The sequence below is a fragment of the Chiloscyllium plagiosum genome, chromosome 28, assembly GCF_004010195.1.
Source record: "Chiloscyllium plagiosum isolate BGI_BamShark_2017 chromosome 28, ASM401019v2, whole genome shotgun sequence".
NCBI classification, from domain to species: Eukaryota; Metazoa; Chordata; class Chondrichthyes; order Orectolobiformes; family Hemiscylliidae; genus Chiloscyllium; species Chiloscyllium plagiosum.
The window spans coordinates 25,275,948-25,298,956 of record NC_057737.1 but is presented as its reverse complement, the minus strand read 5'-3'; the positions used below and the strand labels follow the sequence as shown (position 1 = coordinate 25,298,956).

At 38.4% G+C, this 23,009-nt stretch overlaps 1 protein-coding gene across 4 annotated transcripts in view; it reads right to left on the bottom strand.

Moving 5' to 3' along the window:
• The window catches only part of usp32 (ubiquitin specific peptidase 32), a 200,992-nt gene that overhangs the window by 86,610 nt on the left and 91,373 nt on the right, over window positions 1-23,009 (bottom strand). For 3 of the 4 annotated variants that reach the window (XM_043718522.1, XM_043718523.1, XM_043718524.1), the window contains exon 5: window positions 4,588-4,747. In XM_043718522.1, coding sequence (XP_043574457.1) covers window positions 4,588-4,747 — 160 coding nt within the window. Of the gene's footprint in view, window positions 1-4,587; window positions 4,748-21,083; window positions 21,120-23,009 lie in introns of those variants that run through there. The other variant, XM_043718525.1, reaches the window with a different exon arrangement.

The window sequence follows — 23,009 nt, the reverse complement described above, 5'->3', positions numbered from 1 at the left end:
TCCTATACTTAACCCTAATCCTAACTCTGAACCTCATCCTAACCCTACCCTCATCCCAACCCTAACCTTAATCATAATCCTGACCTTAAAGCCTAGCCCTACTTGACCTCTTTCCACCTATCGCATTTCCGACGCCCCTCCCCCAAGTCCGTCCTCCCTACCTTTTATCTTAGCCTGCTGGACACACTTTCCTCATTCCTGAAGAAGGGTTTATGCCTGAAACGTCGATTCTCCTGTTCCCTGGATGCTGCCTGACCTGCTGCGCTGTTCCAGCAACACATTTTCAGCTCTGATCTCCAGCATCTGCAGACCTCATTTTCTCCTTAAATTATTATGCACAACCAATGGCCATTCTTTCTGTGGTCTATTTTAAATTTTACCACTCCACATGTATTGCCTTTTCTCATTTTTCCTATTAAAATGTATCACCTCAGGCTTTGCTGCATTTGAATTTCATTTGTCATTTGTTTGCCCACTGTATCAGCTTATCTACAAAAACATAGCAATTAGGAGAAGCAGGCCATTTGATCCTTCACGCATGTTCTGCCATTCAGTAAGATTACAATTAATCTGCTTGTATTCTCAATTCTGCACTCACAATAATGCCAATAATCTGTGATTTCCTTGCCCATTAAGAATCTATCAACCACTGTCTCAAAATTATTCAATAGCACTCTTTGCATTTGCCACCTTCTGAAGTAGAATTCCAAAGTTTATGAATTTCTAGAGCTCTACATCCTCCTGAAATCTATTGCTACCTTTTTTTAAATCTGAAATGCATTGGGGTAGCTCCTCCTAAATCTCCATTTTTATGTCCAAACTCCGACTTAATTGATGAGCCATTTAACTACCAGATTTCCTTAAAATAAACTTGCCTGCTAAGGTCAAAGAAATTGCAACAGCTTTGAGTGAAACAAATTATGTATAAAAGTGTAACAGCACAAGCTACTTTTGAACGTTCAAACCTTTTTTGGATTAATACGGATTTTGCATTTTAATTAGTTTTTTTTTATACTTAAAAAGTCGTTCAATATTTCAAGTGACTCAACTTCTAGCAAATTAAAAAAAACATGATGAAGAATAAAAGTCACTTGCAAAACCAAAAACATAATCAATTAAAGGATTCCAAAGATGTGCAGGTTACGTGCATTGGCCATGCTGAAACGGTCTGATGTGTTCAGAAATGCATCGGCTAGGTGGATTAGATAGGGTAGATGTGGGGTTACAGATACAATGGAGGGCTGGGTCTGGGTGGGATGCTGTTTGGAGGGTTGGTGCAGACTGGACTTCTTCCACACTGTAGGGTTTCTATGACTACCAAACATGTACTGATTAAAGCTGTTAAGGTTATACTGAATATTCAATTTTATTTAGAAAGTAGTTTCTAATGCTAGAGTCTATAAAATCTTGCATTCTTTCAACAACACAAAGAAACGTTATTTTCTGAAAGCAAAATCTTTCCACTCATCAGTTTACACTTATTCTTTGTGAAAATAAAACTACGAATATCACAAATAACTGAAAAGTAGAATGTCTATATTTTACCAGGGTTGTCAGATGCTTAAATTTTACATTTTACATTCATCTGGTGGCAAGCAGCATTGAGCTTTAAATAACTCCGTGATCAGCACACCAATGTCATGCTTCAGTGATATCACTAATGGGAAGTGAAAGGCACCCAGGAGAAGTAGATACTGGGCAATACACCCACGTTCAAACACACACTTCTGATGTCACTAGTGGGGAAATTTTATAACCCTTCCTTAGGCTAACTAGCCTAGTCACATTTTCTTGTATTAATGAACAGGTGCTGACATCCTGTAAGCTAGCTGTTTGCTGAGGTGAAAACTACAGAAAACAGTAAACAGCAGGAATAAAATGTTTTTAAATCAATATACATGTCCTACCTGTTGATTTTAATGAAGGCTATCACTTCAAAAACAGAGTTGTAAGAGAGTCATACAGCCCAGAAACAGAACCTTCAACCCAACTCGTCCATGACGACCAGGTTTCCTAAAGTGAACTAGTCCCTTTGGTCCATATCACTTTAAACTTTCCTATCCATGTACTTCTCCAATTTTGTTTTCAAATGTTGTAACTGTATTTACCTCTACCACTTCCTGCAGCACCTTGTTCCATATACACACGACCTTCTGTGGAAAAGTTGCCCCTCTGGTCTCTCAAATCTTTCCCCATTCAACTTAAACCTATGCCCTCTAGTTTTGGACTTGGCTACCCTGGGGAAAAATACCTTGGCTATTCACTTTATCTATGCCCCTCAGGAATACATGAACTTCTACAGGCTCACCTCTCAGCCTCCTATGGTCGAGGAAAAAAAACTCCCAGCCTATCCATCCTTTCCTTATAACTCAAACGCCAATCTTGGTAACATCCTTGTAAATCTTTTTTATCACCCTTTCCAGTTTAGTCACAACCTTCTTATACATAGTGACCAGAAATGTATGCAGTACTCCAAATGTGTCCTCGCTAATGTTTTGTATAATCATAATATGATGTCCCAAATTCTGCACTCAATGCTCTGATCAATGAAAGCAAGTGTGCCAAAGGCCTTCTTCACCACCCAGTCTACCTTTTACCCCACTTTCAAGGAACATGTATCTGCATCCCTACATCTCTCTGTTCGACAACACTCCCTCGGGGCATACCATTATTTATGTTAGTCTGCCCTGATTTGTCTTTTCAAAATGCAACACCTCGCATTTGTCTAAAACAAACTCCATATGTGCCCATTGGCCCAGTTGATCAAGATCCCACTGTAATCTTGGATAACCTTCTTCATGGTATATGCCATCATTAATTTTGGTGTCATCTGTAAACTTATTAATCATGCCTCTGACATTCTCATTGAAAGATAGTGAACTCAGCACCAATCCTTATACCACAAAAGGCCACAAGCCTCCAATCTGAATGAAAACCCTCTCCCACAACCATCTGTTTTCTACCGTGAAATTGATTTTGTATCCAATTGGTTCGCTTATTTTGGATCCTATACAATATGATCCTTACTAACTGGTCTACTACGTGGAACCTTGTCAAGGCCTTGCTAAAATCAGTGTAGGCAAAGTCTACTGGTCTGCCTTCATCTATCTTCTTGGTCTGTTCTTCGAAGAAACTTAAGTTTGTGAGACATGATTTCCCACGTGCAAAGCATGCTGACTATCCCTAATCAATCCTTGTCTTTCCATATGCATGTGGATGCTGTCTCTCAGAAGCCCCTCCAATAATTTATCCCAACTGACAGTAGGCTCACTGATGTGTAATCCTGTAGCTTTTCCTTGCAGCTTTTAAATAATAACACAACATTAGCCACCCTCCACATCATCCGACACCTCATTTGTGGTAATCAATAATACAATCTCTCTGCTGGGGGGCCCCCTAATTTCTTCTCTAGCTTCCCACAATGTCCTGGGATACATCTGATCAGGTCCCAGGGATTTATCTCACTTTACAAGTTTTAAGACCACCAATTGCAGACGACACTAAGGTCGGTGGAGTTGTGGATAGTGACGAAGGATGTTGTAGGTTACAGAGAGACATAGATAAGCTGCAGAGCTGGGCTGAGAGGTGGCAAATTGAGTTTAATGCAGACAAGTGTGAGGTGATTCACTTTGGTCGGATTAACCGGAATGCAAAGTACTGGGCTAATGGTAAGATTCTTGGTAGTGTAGATGAGCAGAGAGATCTCGGTGTCCAGGTACACAGATCCTTGAAAGTTGACAGGGTTGTTAAGAAGGCATACAGTGTTGTAGCTTTTATTAATAGAGGGATCGAGTTCCGGAACCATGAGGTTATGCTACAGCTGTACAAAACTCTGGTGCGGCCGCACTTGGAGTATTGTGTACATTTCTGGTCACCACATTATAAGAAGGATGTGGAAGCTTTGGAAAGGGGGCAGAGGAGATTTACTAGGATGTTGCCTGTTATGGAGGGAAGGTCTTACGAGGAAAGGCTGAGGGACTGGAGGCTGTTTTCGTTAGAGAGAAGAAGGTTGAGAGGTGACTTAATAGAGACATATAAGATAAGCAGAGGGTTAGATAGGGTGGACAGGGAGAGCCTTTTTCCAAGAATGGTGGCGGCGAGCACGAGCGGGCACAGCTTTAAACTGAGGGGTGACAGATATAGGACAGATGTCAGAGGTAGTTTCTTTACTCAGAGTAGTAAGGGTACGGAATGCTTTGCCTGCAACGGTAGTAGATTCGCCAACTTTAAGTACATTTAATTGGTCATTGGACAAGCATATGGATGTACATGGAATAGTGTAGGTTAGATGGGCTTCAGATTGGTATGACAGGTCGGCGCAACATCGAGGCCCGAAAAGCCTGTACTGCGCTGTAATGTTCTATGTACCTTGTCTTCTGTAATGTGGACTCTTCTCAAGATATCACTATCTATTTCCCTGATTCACTAGCTTCCATGGCTTGCCCCGCAGTAAGTACAGATAGTATTCAAAGTTTGGGAGAATACAGATAGTAATTCTCCACAGAAAAAAAATATCCTCAATGTAAGGGGTCAATGTACTTGCACATCATTAGACTTCAGAAAATCACTATGTCAAAAAATACTTACAATGAGTGACTCCAGCCAGTGTTTGATAGAAGGTAGGTGTATCACTATCATCAGTAAGAGTGACACATACTCCCCCTGACAGCAGCCATCGAGCAAATGTGAAAGCATCCTTATTCTGAAGGAGCCAGTTCTTGAACTTCTCATAGTTTACCTTTTCACCCTAAATGGAAAGCAAAATGTAAAACTAGAATTGAATGTACAAAATATACAAAGTAATCATTATTACTTTCATAGAAAGGTAAAGTAACTGGACCAGCAATCCAAGAGGTTCAGACAAATGGTCCAGAGTCACAAGTCCAAACCTCACAAGACAGTTGCAGAGTTTCAGTTAATTAAATAAATACGTAATTTTAAAAAAAACAGCATCAGTTAGAATGACGTTACTGGCTTGCTACTGCCCTTGATGCAGGGAAAATATGTTATCATTACCCTGATTGGGCTATTTGCCAGCCCAGATGCACAGTGATCCACTTGGTTCTTAACTGCTCCCTGAAATGGCCTAACAAACCACACAGTTGTTACCATCTTCTCAAAGGGAAACAAAGGTGGACAATAAAAGCTGGCCTAGCTCTTGACACTTGGGTTGAAGAAGTGAAAAAAATTCAAGCATGTTCTGAAAAGTGGAACTCAAGAAGAGTTAAAAACAACATAAGTAACCATAGCTACCACAGTGTTTCACGTGTTTTTAGAGTTGATTTGAGCTTGTGAAGCCACACTGCATCAAATCAACAGTATTTAATGCACATAGGTCAGTCAGGTTAAGAAGCTTTATTCAAAGCACTTAAGTTTCAGATGACAAGTTCTGTAAGTTGTGACTTCCTTTCAACATTGAGCAGACAGCAATGTGGTTTAAAAAAATGATATTTAAACAATATTTTACATTTTTAAACATGAAAATCTTTTGTGCAGAAGTGATTATAGTCTCCACTTTTCACAGAGCAGTTATTTACAATACAATGGGGCGGCGCAGTGGCTCAGTAGTTAGCACTGCTGCCTCACAGCGCCAGAGACCCGGGTTTGATTCCCACCTCAGGCAACTGTATGTATGGAATTTGCATATTCTCCCCATGTCAGCGTGGGTCTTCTCCGGGTGCTTCGGTTTCCTCCCAAAATCCAAAGATGTGCAGGTCAGGCGAATTGTCCATGCTAAATTGCCCATAGTGACAGGGGTAAATATAGGATAGGGAAATGTGTATGGATGGGTTACTCTTCGGAGAGTCGGTGTGAACTTGTTGGACCGAAGGGCCTGTTTCCATACTGTAGGGAATCTAATCTAATCTAATACTGGTACCAAGATCGGCTGACTGGCAGAAGGCAGAAAGTAGGGATAAAGGTGTCTTTTTCAGGTTGGCAGACAGTGACTAATGCAATTCGCAGGGATCTGTGTTGGTACCACAACTATTCACGTTATACATTAATGAAATAGGCTTTTGTGCTGAAATTCATTAAGTACTGACAAGACACCTCCAATAATCTGATCGCTATTATGATATGACTTTTTTAAATGTCCATGAGTAAATGTGATATTTTAATTTAGTTGAATAAGCTGTGTATGATCCCATAGTTTCTTCTGCATGACAGCAAATCTAAAGCAGCAACAATTATTGCTTTTTAAATTATATAACTATATAATTAGAATTATATAATTATGTAACAAGAAATATATTTAGAAAAATAGCGAAATCAAATTTGAAAAAAAGTGTGTTGACAACTAAAATCTGTATTTTCTTAATCTACTAAACAAAATAACTCGTAAAATTATTGTCCACAAAGCCACTACAGTGGCCAGGCTGTACACAGTATATTATCATAAGAAATAGATGGCGGTCATCAAGCCTGCCCTGCTATTCAACAATATCATAGATGATAGGATTACAGCCTGACCTCTAGTTTTCTTCGACTCTGATAACCCTCAACTGTCTTGTCAATCAAAATTTTGTTCAACACATCTTTGTGTATTTTATATATATTATATATGACCCAATGTCCACCGACTGCTCATTTTTTTTAAACAGGGCAACCCTTTCATCACAAGTATAGACCCAGTGAACTTTCTCTGAACTGCTTCCAAAGCATATCATCTCCTTAAGCAAAGAGACCAAAACTCTGCACAGTATCCCAGTCAACAATCTAATTCGTAGTTTATGTTAATATATACAGAAAATATTTATCTGTGAAGATTGTTATAAAAGTAAAGTAATTAAATGCTGAACTTTAGTGACAGCCAGAATAACTGAAGAATTAGAAGCTCAAAAGGTCACATACATTTGTGAAATGAAGTCAAAATAGAAGAGATGGCACTATAAAATAGGTGAGTCTGCTTGCGGTCATTGGCTGGAGGTCAGCTGAAGATTGGCAGAGCAAGCTACACTGTGTGGAGGTGGGTAGCACCAATTTATGCGGGTATTTGCTGAAGCAGGTTTTTAGTTGCAGTTTCGATCTTAAAGTTGAACAAAGGAGAGCCAGTAGACATGATCTATTTGGATTTTCAGAAAGTCTTTGAAAAGATGCTGCACAGGAGGCTGCTAAATAAGGCAAGGTACTGGCATGGATGGAGGACTGACTGACTAGCACAAGGCAGACAGTAGGGATAAACGGATCTTTTTCAGGATGGCAGCCAGTGACTAGTGGAGTTTTCATAGGGATCAGTATTGGTACCACAAGTATTCATGTCATCCATTAATGATCGGGGCAAAGGAAGTGAGGGTGCTGTTGCTAAGTTTATGGATGACACAAAACTAGATGAAGGGACAAATAGTGGAGGGGAAATGGGGAGGCTGTCTGGCAGAAGGCAGAAAGTAGGGATAAAGGTGTCTCTTACCACAGGCTAAGAGAATGGGTGAAAAACTGGCAGATGTAATACAATGTGTTAAAGTGTGAGGTTATGCACTTTACTAGGAAAAATAGAAACACGGACTGTCTTCTAAACAGAGAAATCTGTAGCACAAACAGACATGGAAGTCCTAGTTCAGGAATCTTTTAAGGTTAACCTGCAGATTTACTTGGCAGTTAGGAAGAAAATGCAATATTGGCAATCATTTCAAGAGGGTGCAAATAAAAGAGCAGAGATGTACTGTCTAGGCTGTATAGGTTCTGGTCAAACAGCATTTGGAACATTCAGTGTAGTTTTGGGCCCTGTAACTAAGGAAGGATGTACTCGCATTGGAGGAGGTCCAGAAAATGTTCACCAGAATGATTCCAGGGATGAAGGGGCTGTTATATAAGGGACGATTGAGGACTCTGGATCTGTACTCAATGGAATTTAGAAGGATTACAGGAGGAACCGGATTGAAACTTACAGAATAGTGACAAGCCTGGATAGAGTGGATGAGGAGAAAATGTTGCCACTAGCAGGAGAGACTAGGACCCAAGGGCATAGCCTCAAAACGAGGGGACGACTTTTCAGAATGGAGAGGAGAAGGAATTTCTCTGGCCAGAAGGTGTGTAAGCTATGGAACTCATTGCTGCAGAGGGCTGTAGAGGAAAGTCATTTAGTGTATTTAAGACAGAGATAGATAGGTGCTAGACTGATAAAATGATCAAGGGTTTCAGGGAGAAGGCAGAAGAATGGGGTTGAGAAACATATTAATTTATGATCAAACGGCAAAGCGGACCCAATGAGCCCAATGGCATAATTCTGTTTCTATATTGGTGAGATAATGGCTTAGTGGTATTATCGCTGGATTGTTAATCCAGAGATTCCAGGGACCTAGGTCTGTATCATGCCACAGCAGATGGCAGAATTTTAATTATTTAAATATCTGAAATTAAGAGTACAATGGTGACCATGTGTCAATTGTCAGAAAAACCTATCTGGTTCACTGATGCCCTACAGGGAAGGAAAATGCCATCCTTACCTAGTCTGGCTTACATGTGACTCCAGACCAACAGCAATGTGACTGACATTCAACTGCCCTCTGGGCAAATAGGGATGAGCAATAACTGCTGGCCTCATCAGTGACGCCCACATCCCATGAATTAATATTAAAAAAAACATGGTCATGTGATTTGTAACTCGGAAGTTTGCCAAGATAAATGATAGTTAGACTTACCCTGCAATCACTATAAGTCATTACTTTAACCAGCAACTGCATCAAATGAGGGATTTAAATTTCAGTTTGAATCTTATGAGCACAAAATCTGGAAGGTTGCCTACTTTGAAGCTAATTGGAGAATCTGCAGTGTCCTCACATCAAGTTGTAAGAAAATAACAAGTAGATTAGCTTTAGGAAGTAGTGAAAAAGTAATCAGAACAAGGGATTGAGAAATACACATTCAAGAGATTGTAAATTCAAGTTTTACCTCTGATAATAACTTAAAGTTCTACTTCTGAGGAAGATGCTCCAGAGGTTTATGGCATATTTGAGAATGGTTTCTACAGAATTAAATTACTTGAAAACTGATGGGTCTTTTAAGAGCGCATAACCTATATAGCTATACACCATTTTAGGACTTTTTCTAAAATTTCATTATTGCAACAATATTCATTTTGTTAAAGTGTGAAATCTTGTGGTGTAGTTCTGTTGAAACAAGTTATTTGGATTTATTTTTAAATGCTGAAGGTTGCTGCAATCCATTCAGCTTAGTCTACCTTAATCATGTTCCCTAAATAGATCATAATGTTCCTTACATGCATATTGTTTGTAGACTTATTGTATATTCCACTTTCTTTATAACAAAAAACCTGATTGTCTGTGGATTTCTTTATTTGTAGGTTTAAAATAATTGGAAAATATAGTGCAGTCTTCTAGTTACACATCTAGCAGTTCAAATTTAGGGCTTAAACTGGAACAACATTTGTCATTGCACTTAAAGAAACTCCAGGTTTGCCAAATATTTGGCAGTCTCCCAGCCCGGTGTGGCCTCAGCATGGACTTCTGGTCTGAGGTAATTCCAGAGTGGCTGTCTGGCCTCAAGGTGAAGCCTGCCATGGTCTGGAGTCAAGGTCCAGCACGGACTGGAGGTTATATGCCAGCGTGGATTAGGTTGGAAGGACTGTTGTTACAAACTTTTTATTTCTCTATTTGTTAATTTATTCTTTGATCTGTAATGCTAGACATCTTATTTCCTTATTTTTGTATTCCTTTTCCAGAACTTGTACTGAAGAAACGGTACCCACGTACCTTGTACCTAAGATGGTGCCATAATTGGTGACTTTGAGTACGCGACAATAAAGCTAATTCAATTCAATGCAATTCTATTCAATTCAAATATTTAGAAGCTAAAATATCAGGACTAATCAATTCATATAACAAATGAAATATTCTGGGAAAGATGATGTGGCATGGCAAAAAAAATCTACTCTAGGGGTCAGTTAGGTTGAATAAATTATATGGACTGTTTATGGTTTATGAATTGAATTTGCTCTGGTGTTATTTTTATTTGCAGGGCACTGGCAGAGACACTTCCAAGGCGATAAAACCACCAAGCGGAATTACTTTCAATTACTTTCCTCTTTATTCCCAACCTGGGTTAGCAGCATCACAACAATGATTTAAGATCATAATATTGTCAACTTTGAGAGATAGTTTTCTATCACTTGTTCAACTTGGTTGCCTGTTAGCTTAGTAATCATATATGCAAGCAAAAACTGGAAAGCAAAATGTATGAACTAAAGAAAAAGAGAAGAATATTAAGGAGCAATTGGAATTTCTCAGTACTAAGATTGATCAGAGTTAACTTGAGCAGAAGTTCTACGCTACGAACACCATCCCCCCACATAGCATTTAGTTCCATTCATTTTGACCAGAATGAAATTTCAATTAAACATAATTCTCAAAAAAAAATAAAGAGGTCATAAGATAAAATTTATCTTGAGTTCACTGCCCTATAGTGTTCCTAACATTTCTTTTTTCAGAAGCACTGAGAATGACAACATTACATCTACTTATCTGCAGGATACAATATGAAGAAAACATAGCTTGTCAGCAAAGCATTGAATATTTCAGTATGCTGCAGCAAATAAAATATTGTTTTGGGCAGCTGGTGGTACAATGGCAGAGGAGAATTTGCAGCATAATGCACAGAAGGCGAAAGAGGTCTTCAAGTAGGAACCATCACTAAGAATAAACCTGTAACAGACTCAAGGTGAATCATTCTTTGAGTATTTTGTGTCAATAGATGAATAAAGGTTACAATCTCAAGTATATCATGCTAACTTACATTTGGTTGCAGAAATGGGATGGGATGCTGGGTTTCAACTAACTTCTGTTTGAAGGAGGCAATATATGTCAGAGGTTTATATGAGACATAATCTGTGAAAGATGGGAAACCAAAAAGGAAGATATTGACAGCTCTAGAAACAGCAAGGGTAGCAACAGGGATTTCAACAGCAGTGTGGATGAGATTACCCAAGTTGTTGAAATGAATATAAACAATCTTGGCAAGAGACTTGATGCTACACTTGATGCTTAGCTTTGGGTCAAACAGTTTCTGAACACTTTGTCTTGTCTGACAATCTGTGTCACATTTCTATTACCACCATATTATTCATAAAAACATTTATTGTGACATCATTTCCAAGGACTAGAAATTAACATTCTAGAAAGCAAGAGAGATCAGGTTAGGGCCAGTGGAGACAATAAAGGAGCAATAGGAAGAAGTCAAAGAAAATAAATTCCACAGAGCAAGTTGATCGCTGGGTAAAAAGTGATAGAGGCAAAGGCTCTACAGAACCAAGATTCTGGTGGAAATTCGCATCTTTACCAACATAGCAGATTTGATCTCAGCAATATGGACTGCATACCCATAAAAATACCTCAAGATTCACTCAATTCATCCTGAAAAACTAAAGTCAAAAATCAAAAATACAGTTAGCCATGCATTCAAAACTAGCAAGATCCAGAGTCACATGTGGCTATTTCTGATCATGTGATTTCAAAACATGTTGGAATACAACCAGAACAATCTTCAGCAATAAAGTTTTTCAATTCTTTCTAATAAAATGTATAATCCTCTCTGACAGGACAATGTAATATCACAAATACTTGATTAAAAAATCATAACTGGGCAGTTCAGTTTTAAATCCAGGAAAGGTGTCAATGCAGGACAATTTTTTTTTGAATAGCAACAGAATGTAATTGAATTGTATTTTGCTGTAATTGTAATTACTGCTTCTGCTATTTCAAGATTAGCTCGGAAACATTGTTTAGATTTGTGGACAACTGAATGAATGACAGGGTGACTCTATTATTTGAACATTAGATCCGAAGATGAAACCACTAAAAAGGATTATGATAATATTTCAATGCTTGATTCTCACTGCTACATTTCTCAAGCTATCCAAGTTCCTCTTGGATAGCCAAGAAACCAAGTCACAAGAATACAGGCCTGTTCACTGCTGATTTCAGACATTTATCTTTCCAGAGACTATTTGACATTATACTTAATGTAGAGTTGAATAGGACATGTGCCGTTTGTTGTCAGAGGTGATTCTGACATCAGCTAAGCTAGTTTCATGATCAAAATGTCAGGTGGCCTGCAATCCAGGTTTTTAATGGTATATTTAAACAATTCAATTGTCAGCTATTTATCAAAGAAAGACTTATATTTCCAAAATATCTTTCATGACCACTAGACATTCCAAAGGGCTTAATGTTCTAAGAAAGACTTTGGAAGTATAGTCACTATTGCAATGTGGAAAAGGCAGCAATCAAATTACACACAGTAAGTTCCTAAAAACAGCAATATAATAAGAACTAAACAATCTATTTTTGTGATCTTAATTAGGGAATGACTGTTGGCAAGTATATAATGGATAATTTCACTTATTTGAAAAGGTGTCATGATGTCTCGAGAGAACAGATAAGGCCTTGGTTTAATATTTCAGCTGAAAGATCACAGTATTTCCTCATTTATCAATGTTAGCCTCAAATTTGTATTCAATTCCTGGAGTGCTTTTTGAACTTGGAACATGGGTTGCATGGACGAGTTTAACTGAAGAGTTTGTTTCTGTGCTGTATAACTCTGAGATGCAAGTATTGTACCTGTTGAGCCAAGGTTAACACTAAAGTCAATTTATATTTAAATTCAACATCTTTGAAGTAGTTCTTTGTGATGCTCAAGGTTTAAATATTTTCATCCATCTTTTCTTAGTGAGTATCATTCCTTGGATGCCTGCCACCAAGTAATGATTCTTGTCCATATATTTTGAGAAGCTAAAAACATTTGGACCTCACCTGATGTCTGAATATATGAATTTTGAGAGAGATTTCAGAAGAATGGTCAGTTCCTGTCGCTCAGAAATGCTGAATTCCCTTCCCATCACTCTAAGATCAAACAAAAGCTTACATTGTGAAGACTTCCCTGCTACAATTAGCTCAGTTGCACATCCTTGCAAATAATTGACATGTGATGTACAAAACTTGCATTCAAAGGTATCATGCCTTTTCATTTGTTTGTTCTTCAGTACTAACTTAGACAAGACATTCTTGAAAACATTCCCATTGTAAATGCTATTCCAAAGCTGTTTATGGAGCAGCCAACACAATGCAAAAATTATTTCTTGTAGACCTTGTGTACAATGGATTTCACGAGATATTCAAAAAGAATCAAATGAATGTGTTACCTTTCGACACAACGACTCTAATACACTTTTGGATAGCCCCTCACACGCCATCTTCTCAAAATACAAAACCACCCAAAACATTGTCACTGCAGACTCAACCCTTACTATGTCCCACCCATTGATCACCTCTGCATTAGCCAAAGTATATCACTGCGCAGTCAAGCAATGCCGAAAACTCAAAGACAACCATCAAGTATCTATTTAATGTTTTGACATCAATTTCAAATAGTGGATTAGTAGCGTCTAATTAACATTTATATATTAAAATAAACTTTACAATTTTTGTGGTAAAGGAATGAAAAATGATCCATTACAGGCAGCATCAAATTTTAAAAAAGATAAACTGGGCACAAATCCTACTACAATTTGGTAGAGCTGTGCCATTAAGCAGAGTTAACACACACAATTCTTTGGACGCAATTCAGAGGAGGTTCACTAGATTGGTTTCAGAGATGAAGGGTTTGTCTTATAAAGAGAGATTGAGTGGTTTAGGCCTATACTCCCTGGAGTTTAGAAGAATGAGAGGAGATATAATTGAGGTTTCTAAGATGCTAACGGAGATTGACAAAGTAGATGTGGAGAGGATGTTCCCTCTCATCAGGCAAACTAGAACAAAAGGTAGAAAAATGCAGAAATTTACCAAAGATTCTCAAACAGCACCTTCGAAACCCATAACCACTTCCATCCAGAAGGGCAGCAGATGCATGGGAGCACTACCACCTTCAAGTTCCCCTCCATGCCACTCACCATCCTTACTTGGAAATATACTGCCATTCCTTCATTGTCACTGGGTCAAAATCGTGGAATTCCCTCCCTAATAGAATTATGGGTCAATTAATAGCAGTGTCAGCAATGATTCAAGGCAGCAGCTCACCTCTACCTTCTCAAGAGCAACGAGGGACAGGGAATAAATGTTGGCTGGCCAGTGACCCCCCCCACATCCCACATATGAATAAAAAAACGTTTATGGATAAGGGTTAGCAGATTTAAAACAGAGGTAAGGAGAAATTACTATTCAGAGTAATGAATACATGGAAGCTATTACCCCAGAGTGTGGTGGATAATGGAAAATTGAATTTGCGTACATTTAAGGAGGTGGATTTTTAATCAGTACTGTATTTAAGAGCTTTGGAGAGCAGGCAGGAAAGTGGAATCAAAAGAAAATCAGCAAGTTGAAATGGCGGAGTGGGCTCAATGGGCTGAATTGCCTACTCCTGTTCCCAATTCTTGTGAGATGCTCCAGATGAGAAGCAGCACAAGTATGAGCTTAAAGCTCTTAATTTTACATTCCAAGGACAGGGGTTGCAGGCCAGAAATATTCACTAACACTCCCTTGAGGCACTTCCACTAAATGAGCCAACTAGGGATTGAGAAAGTCACTGTATTTAGAAGACATCTTGAGTCAAAATAGCCTTGGAAAAACAAGTTCCAGATTTCCATATATCCCTTCTGTTCCACATGAAGACATGACCACTGTGTTTTGTGTCTTTCAACCATACTTTTAGATATTAGAGTTAAGCTTTATCACATAGGAGTCTGCAATACAATAAAATAATTTCAGCTAAAGTTCTGACTTTATTCTGAAAATAGATGTCAATGGGGCCAAAAGTTGAAGTGAACATTTAAACTGATTAATGTACAATAATGCTTTTTAAATGGTTAGATTTGAAAAGTATGAACAATAAGTAATGTGAAATGGCAAAAATAATTTCAGTATCACTAAAAAGCAAATACCATTAACTAATGCATGCCTTTAAGTGTTTCTGTAACCTAACTCACATTGGATGCAGGAAATCAATGCAGAAACCTGCATTCTGGCCAAGCAGATTTAGAGGTTGAGGGATAGAACAAGTGTTTTTGGAGAGAGGTTTGTGTGTATGGAGTCCTTAATGCTTGCTTAGTCAAGGGAGTGCAACAATCACCTTATCTTAGTTGGAAATTGGAACTGGGGGTTTATGTGGCGGAAGGGGATGGAGGGGGTAATTACTCATTTTAGAACAAAACAAGTGTCAGAGATGGAGTACAACAATCCTGGCATTAATTTTATTTTAAAACATTATTCACATTGGCAGGTTATCAAACTGATTGCTTTCTATTATTGGTTGCTCGCCAACTGTTCTCTGAAGTGATATACATTTTCTGTCTGATTAAATACAAAAGGATTGTTGAAGATTCAGTCTGGAACAGTAGCTTAATCCTAGGTGATGCAATATTTAAATTATGTAATTCTGCAAATGAAAAGGCAATAAAATTTGCAGTCTTGAGATTACTCATTTATTTTAATTATGTAAGATAAAAATAAGAAAACACTATTTTTAACGTATGCTGATATTTCCACTCTCAGAATACATAATACAGTGATACTTAACAAAACAAAATGAAATGACAAATTCAACTTGGCCTGAGAAATATTTCTCAAGGATCATCAACAGGCAGAACAAAATTCCCTTGACAAAATAGAAAACATTGAATTTCCCCAGAATATCTTCAGGGAAATCCCATAATTGACAACAAAAAAAATATAAATAAGTGCACATAACTCCAATACAGCTCTGACACTTACATTTTCTATACTTCTCTAATTTCACTTGTTAAAAAAGTGAAATCAAGTTATTGGGCACTGAAATGTTTCTCATTCTTGATGAACTCTGATAACAAAATAAGAAAGGCAGTCAATATTTATAGTTACAAGAAAACAGTCTGCAATGTAACAGTGGAAATGAGAAGAAATATTTCTTATTGAGCTGTGGTCTGACATTTGTTACCGAAAAAGAGTGGTAGAAGCAACTGAATGATAACTTTTAAATAGGAAATTAAGACTTCTTAAAAAAAAATTAAATGAAATGTTATGTCCTCAAATTTCTTAAGGATGCATGCCAATACTTGAGATGTGAAAATGTTTGTTCAAGCTAATGGTAAAGGCCTTTTTTTGAATTCAAAAGCCTTGAGTTAACTTTTCTCTGGTGTATTCTCCATGGCAATGCCTTGATCAAAGTCCACTTGGCAACTGATCAGCGCACAGTTTTTGATGGAGTATAAATCGTTATTCCCTCTACATCTTGGTATTCTTACATCTGTCCTGATGAGTGTACAAAGAAAAGATTTGACAGCATATCACTTTTTGCAGCAAAGAAAAATTAATTGCAGACTAATGATGCTCAGTCATGTAGATGACAGGCTTTGAACCTATTTACTTACTGTCCTAGAAAAAGACAAACTGTGTTTGTTTGTTTGGGTGACATATGCTTGGAATGATCAACATAAATAGAGTCATACAACACGGAAACAGACCCAATGTTCCAACTTGTCTAAGCTAACCAGATATCCCAATCTGACCTCGTTCCATTTGCCAGCATTTGGCCCATATCCATCGAAACCCCACCTATTCATATATCTATCCAGATTCCTTTTAAATGTTGTAATTGCTCCCACCTCCACCACTTTGTGGCAGCTTGTTCCACATACACAACATTCTCTACCTCATGAGTTTATAAACCTCCATAAGGTCACCTCTCAGTCTCTCACACTCCAGAGATAAAAGCCTCAGCCTCTCCTATAACTCAAACCTTCCAGTCACAGCAACATCATTGTAAATCTTTTCTGCACCCTCTCAAGTGCAACATTCTTCCTACAGAAGTGCAACCAGAATTGTGGGTAGTATTCTTCAAGTGGCCTCATCAAAGTTCTGTCCAATTGCAAAATAACATCCCAACTCTTGTACTCAATGTTTTTACCAATGAAGGCAAGCGTGTCACCAGCGACTCCCCTTTCAAGGAACTATGCACCTGCACCCCTAGATCTCTTTGTCCGACAATACTCGTGAGGACCCTACCACGAACTGCCTAAGTCCTGCCCTGGTTTGCCTTAAAATACAATATCTCTCATTTATCTAAATTAAACTCATTCTGCACTCCTTGGCCCATCTGATCAAAGTTCCGTTGTGCTCAGAGGTCGTCATCTTCACTGTCCAGTCTTTTTTGGTATGAGTTGCAAACTTGGTAACCATATTCACATCCAAATCATTTATATGAATTACAAAAAGCAATGGACCCAGCAGCGATCCTTGTGGCACACCACGGATCACTGGCCTCCAGTCTGAGAAGCAACCCGCCATCAACACCGTCTCCTACCTTTGAGCCAATTCTGTAAGCAATCAGCTAGTTCTCCCTAGATACCACGTGATCTATATTTACTAATCAGGTATCATGTCGAATCTTGATGAATACTTGCTGAAATCCATACAGACAATGGTTACCACTCTACCTTCATCAACCTTCTTTATCACCTCTTCAAAAAACTCAAGAAAGTTAGTGAGACACAATTTCCCATGCAAAGCTATGCTATCCCTAATCATTGCCTTTCCAAACGCATATAGATTTTGTCCTTCAGAATCTCCTCCATTAACTTACCCATTACTGACTTCTGAATCACCGGTCTATAGATCCCTGGCTTTTCCTTACCACCTCTCTTTAACAGTGGCACCACATTAACCAATCTCCAGTCTTTCAGCACCTCACCCATGGCTGTCAATTATACAAACATCTCAGTCAGGGACCCAGCAATCTCATCCCTCGCTTCCCATAAGGTTCTGGGAAACAACTGATCAGGTTTAGGGGATTTATCTACCTTTGTATGTTTTAAGACCTTCAGCAGTACGACTCTTCTGTAGTATTAACTCTTGTCATGACATCACTACTTATTTCCCAAGTACACTGGCTTCCATGACCTCCTTCACAGTAAATACTGACGTGAAACATTTGATTAGTATCTCAACCATCTCCTGTTCCACATGTAGACGGCCACATGGATCTTTAAGGGGCCCTATTCTCTCCCTACTTACTCTTTTGCCCTTAAGGTACTTCCAGAATTACTTTGGATTCTCCTTAACCCTATTTGCCAAAGCGATGTCCTTTTTCTGCCCTCCTGAACGCCTTCAAGTATACTCCAACTGCACTGACAGTACTCCAGGGATTCACTCAATCCCAGCTGTTTATACCTAATATATGCCACCTCCTTTTTCTTGACCAGAACCTCAATTTCTCTAGTCACCCAGTATTCCCTATACCTAGCTACCAGCTTTGTCCTTCACATCAATTGGAACATACTGTCTCTGAGCTCTGATTATCTCGTTTTTAAAGGCCTCCTATGTCCCTATACCTGTGAATAAGCCTCTCCCAATCAACCTTTGAACGTTCCTGTCTAATGCTGTCAAAATTGGCCTTACTCCAATTTAGAACTTAAACATTTTGATCAGTTCTATCCTCTTCCATAACTACTTTAGAAATAATAGAATTATGATCACTTGCTCCAAAGTGCTCCCCCACTGACATCTCTGTAACTTGCCTAGACTTATTTCCCAAGAGAAGTTTGTGTTGCTTCTTCTCTCATAGGTACATCCACATACCGAATAAGGAAATGTTCTTGTACTCACTTAATAAATTCCTCCCCATCCAAGACCTTAACACTATGAGAGTCTCCGTCTATATTTGGAAAGTTAAAATCCCCCACCATTACAACTCTATTACTCATGCAGATATCTGAGATCTCCTTAAATAGTTGCTTCTCAATTTCCCACTGACTATTGGGGGGCTATAATACAATCCTAACATGGTGATTTTCCCTTCCTTATTTTCACTGCCACCCATATAACTTCACTGGATGATCTCCAGGAATATCCTCCCTAAGTACAACCATAATGCTCTTAACCAAAAACGCCACTCCACCTCCCCCCTTACCTTCCTCTTCTTCACATAGCATCAATATCCAGAACATCAATCTGCCAGTCCTGTCCATCCCAGAGCCATGTTTCTGTAATGGCACTGACAGCCAAGTCTCATGTTCCCAACCGTGCCCTATGTTCATCTGCCTTACCTGTCAGGCCTGTCACACTGAATTAAATGCAGTTTAATTTATCAGTCTTATCTCATTCTCTGCCTTATCTACTGTACCAGCCTCAGCATCTTCTCTCCCCACGTTTTCATTTAAAGCTTCCTGGGTGAAACTAGCAAATCTCCCCGCAAGAATATTGGTTCCCTTCCAATTCAGGTGGAACTTGAAGAGATCCCAATGATCCAAAAATGTGAATTCTTGCCCCTGCACCAGCTTCTCAGCCATTCAAAAACCAACTGGTATTCTGGAATAGGACATAAATCTAACAGATCTCAACAAAAAATGAATTGTTTACCTTTACCATCTTTGTTTTCTTCCATTTATTTTTGCTGTAATAGCAAATAGTTGATATCATTTGAAACTTCCCTCAAAAACAATTAACATGACAATTCTGCTCCTTTACACCAAGATGGTAGTTCAAATAAGGATTGACAAAGAATAGTAAGTTTATGATTTTCTTGATGAAATTTAGACAAGCATCGTATTTCTAACAATTTAAAACAGTTTGTTGTTTCTTGAAGGAAGTTTAGTATGCTTTGGCATAACATTTTACGTGACCTAACTATGAGACATCTAGTCATATTACAAAAATGTAGATGACTAAAATATTTTACACCAGTTCTGTCCAACAAGCAGCCCATGGGTGTGAATATGGCCCATTAAGTGGTTCTATCTGTCACACAACCAGTGCTCCAAGTACAGATTGGTATCCCAGATACTGAATGGGGATTCTCTTCCAATTATAAGTAATTCTCTCCTTTTTCCCATGATTGGACTCACTGGTGGAAGAGAACTGGCTTCAGTTTGGCACAGCAGCAAGCTGTACTAATGACCTGACCATCCAGTGGATGGTTGGACACTGGAAGGGAGAGGATGCCTGCTGGGCTGGTCAGTGGTTGAAACTCTAAAGCAACAGATAGTTTGTAGGATGAGGTTTTGAGGCAGCAGGCAGATCAGACAACAAGGCTGAGAATGCCAAGGGAGATCATGGACTCATCTTTATGCACATGTGAGAGTCCTTTGAAAGATTGCGCTGAAGATGGTGAAATAGGCCTCTTGAGCATGTGTGGATGAGTGAGAGTACAGATTCATCAATAAGATCCTATGTCCAAATATAGTACTTCAAACAGTATAGTTAACATTAAATTAGGAACTTAAAATGGTTCCAAATGAACCCTGAAAGATCCTTAAAGCTGTTAATCAATGCCAGTATTAAAGACACCAATGTGAGCAGGTAGATTTGCATAGCAACTTGCATCTTATTCAGATGTACATGCAATAGGTGTCTTGGCATAAACAGAGGATCCTCGAGTCAGAATGTTGTCTGCACTGTCTGTTTTTTTCTGGCAAAAAAGGCTATAATTCTCCATCTAAAACTAGGTTGATCAAACATTTCACATGGGGTGGGGGGGGGGTTAATGTTTCTTGAGAAAATCTCAAAGATAGGCTTGCTTGCACCCTTAAAACATCTGTTTTGGAATGCGCACAAGCTTCAGTGAAAGGTTGCAGATTATCTGGTCTGGTAACTTACTTTTGCCTTAGTATTATCTTAATTTAACTAAACAACACTGTCCCTATCAACATGGTAGCTTATGTTGGTTTGAAGCAATCAAGGATAAATGATGAGATTCAGCTCACAAGCCAATGACTCAAACAATGTTCACCCATAATCCATTATCCTAAATTTTCATTTGTGAGATTTTTGGACAAAGAACAGCTTACTGACAGAAAATTGTCAAAAAATATTACATGAGGCAATACTGGTAAGAACTCCTTACAAAAATCAAGTTACACATTTCTAGCACATGCAAACATAGATTTGTGGCATCATTGAACCAGTTCAACTCAAAATATTGTGGCTGCACCACTTCAACAAAAACTTGCAATTAGTTTGCAGCTGTAACATGGGATAATCTCTGTAGCTGCTTCACAGCAAGAAAAAAGTATCTGTGCACACATGATAGGAAGTTTAATTCTCAAAGCACAATACAAACTTGTGTAATACCATGAACATTTTCTTTGTTAATCAAATAACACTCACCACATGTGCTGTAGTTACCATTCTTCATATAATCCTTGGGTATTTTCTGATATAAAGGGAAAGTTTTTACATCAAGCACATGGTCTTAGTATTACTATGTGCCACAGACTCACTGTGAATACACTGTCTAAACAACTTGGCTTTAGCGACGTACTGACTTCGGATGGTATGGCAGAGAGAAAGGAATCAGTCCAACCAACAGAATACCAATACGTATTTACATTAAAAAACCCTATTGCATATGCACACTGTAAAGAAACCACTCCCTTTAAATCTGACTATAGTGACCTATATGGTCTCATAAGCTGGTGGGGAAACCCCAGCAGAAACCATACCAAAGAGGAACTTAAAGTATCCAATGAATGCGATTACAGCTGGCAACCCACAAAATTCCTGTTACGTAGTCATTATCTGATGTCAGTTCTTTTCTAATCTGGTTCCTACTTTCCAAATCCTTCTTGAACTGAAGTGAACAAACGTAGTAGATAAAGTAATATCTATTCAAATTCTGAGTGACACAATTATACACTCTATTTTACATTTTACAAAATATTACCACAAAACAGAACAGAAAATACAGCCAAAAAGTTGAAATAGAATCCTGAATTCATGCTGCACTTTTCCACCAAAATGGCAATAAGAAAAGCTATGTACTATCTTATAAAACCAAATAAAATGTACTGATTTTCACATGAAAACTCACTACTAATTAACCAGCCCCCTGTCTGGTCATTATCTATGCACAAACCTTCCAGCAGGAGCTACAGCTAGAAATTTGAAGACTTTGTTGTCTTTGCTTCAGCCTGAGGAAACGTCAGTATATTTAAAGTTACATAATAACCTATTGCATTAATGTGAAATCAATACAGATTAGCAATTAATCCTGCAATACTCATCAATAAACAATGCAAACGCATCCCTCCATTGTTTCCAGTAGTAGAACACACTAAAAAAACTTGGCAGGAAGAGTCATTGAACTTTCACAGCATGATAAACAGCTGGTCATCAAGTATCTGTTTCCGTTAATCCCATTTTCCAGCAATTGGCTCATAGCCTTGCATACTCTTGCATTTCAAAATACTTAAAATGTCTTGAGGACTCTCACTTTTATCATCCTTTTAGGCAGTGAGTTCCAGATACCCAGCACCCTCTAGGTGGAAAAACATTTTCCTATATCTCTTCGAAACCCTAAAAATGCGACCCTCTAGTTAGTGACCCATCGCCTAATGGGAAACTCGGTCCCTATCTACTTCCCTCTTGGCTTGGCATGGTCTCATGAGAAACCAGTAGAGACAATTAAATATGATAATATAAAGAAAGGCAAGCAACTGCAAATGCGCACATTTCATGACGTGAACAATCTTAATAAGGTTAACATACCCAAATATTCTTGCCAATTTAAATACTTATTAATTTAAACAGGGAGACCCAATGCAATATATAATTATTTACATGTACGAAATCCAAAGTTGAGGAGCTCCCTATGCTGCAAATATTGAATTAGGGCATGATAAAGGCAGTAGTTAGTGGGAAACACCTAGTTTGATATATAGGATTCAGGGAAATCCATCGTCAGCTGCAAATTTCTAACATACTCCTAGGATATATTGTGCCAGTGACGAACTGGGCAACCCAACCATATGTCAATTAATTTTGAATTGATTGAAATCATAATTATTATGCACAATTTAAACACATGACCTTCCAACATACATGGACTCCATTAGTAAAAACCTTAATCTGTTATAAATACACTAAACTAAAATAAGCATGTTATAGACTGAAGGATCTGTTTCCATTCTGTACACCTCTATGACTCTGTCACCTTGCAGTGACCAATCCTTAAGATCGCTCAGCATGGATTCTGTCACAAGCGAATTTAAATTAATTGATCGCTGCTATGGTTCTGTTCGCTGAGCTGGAAGT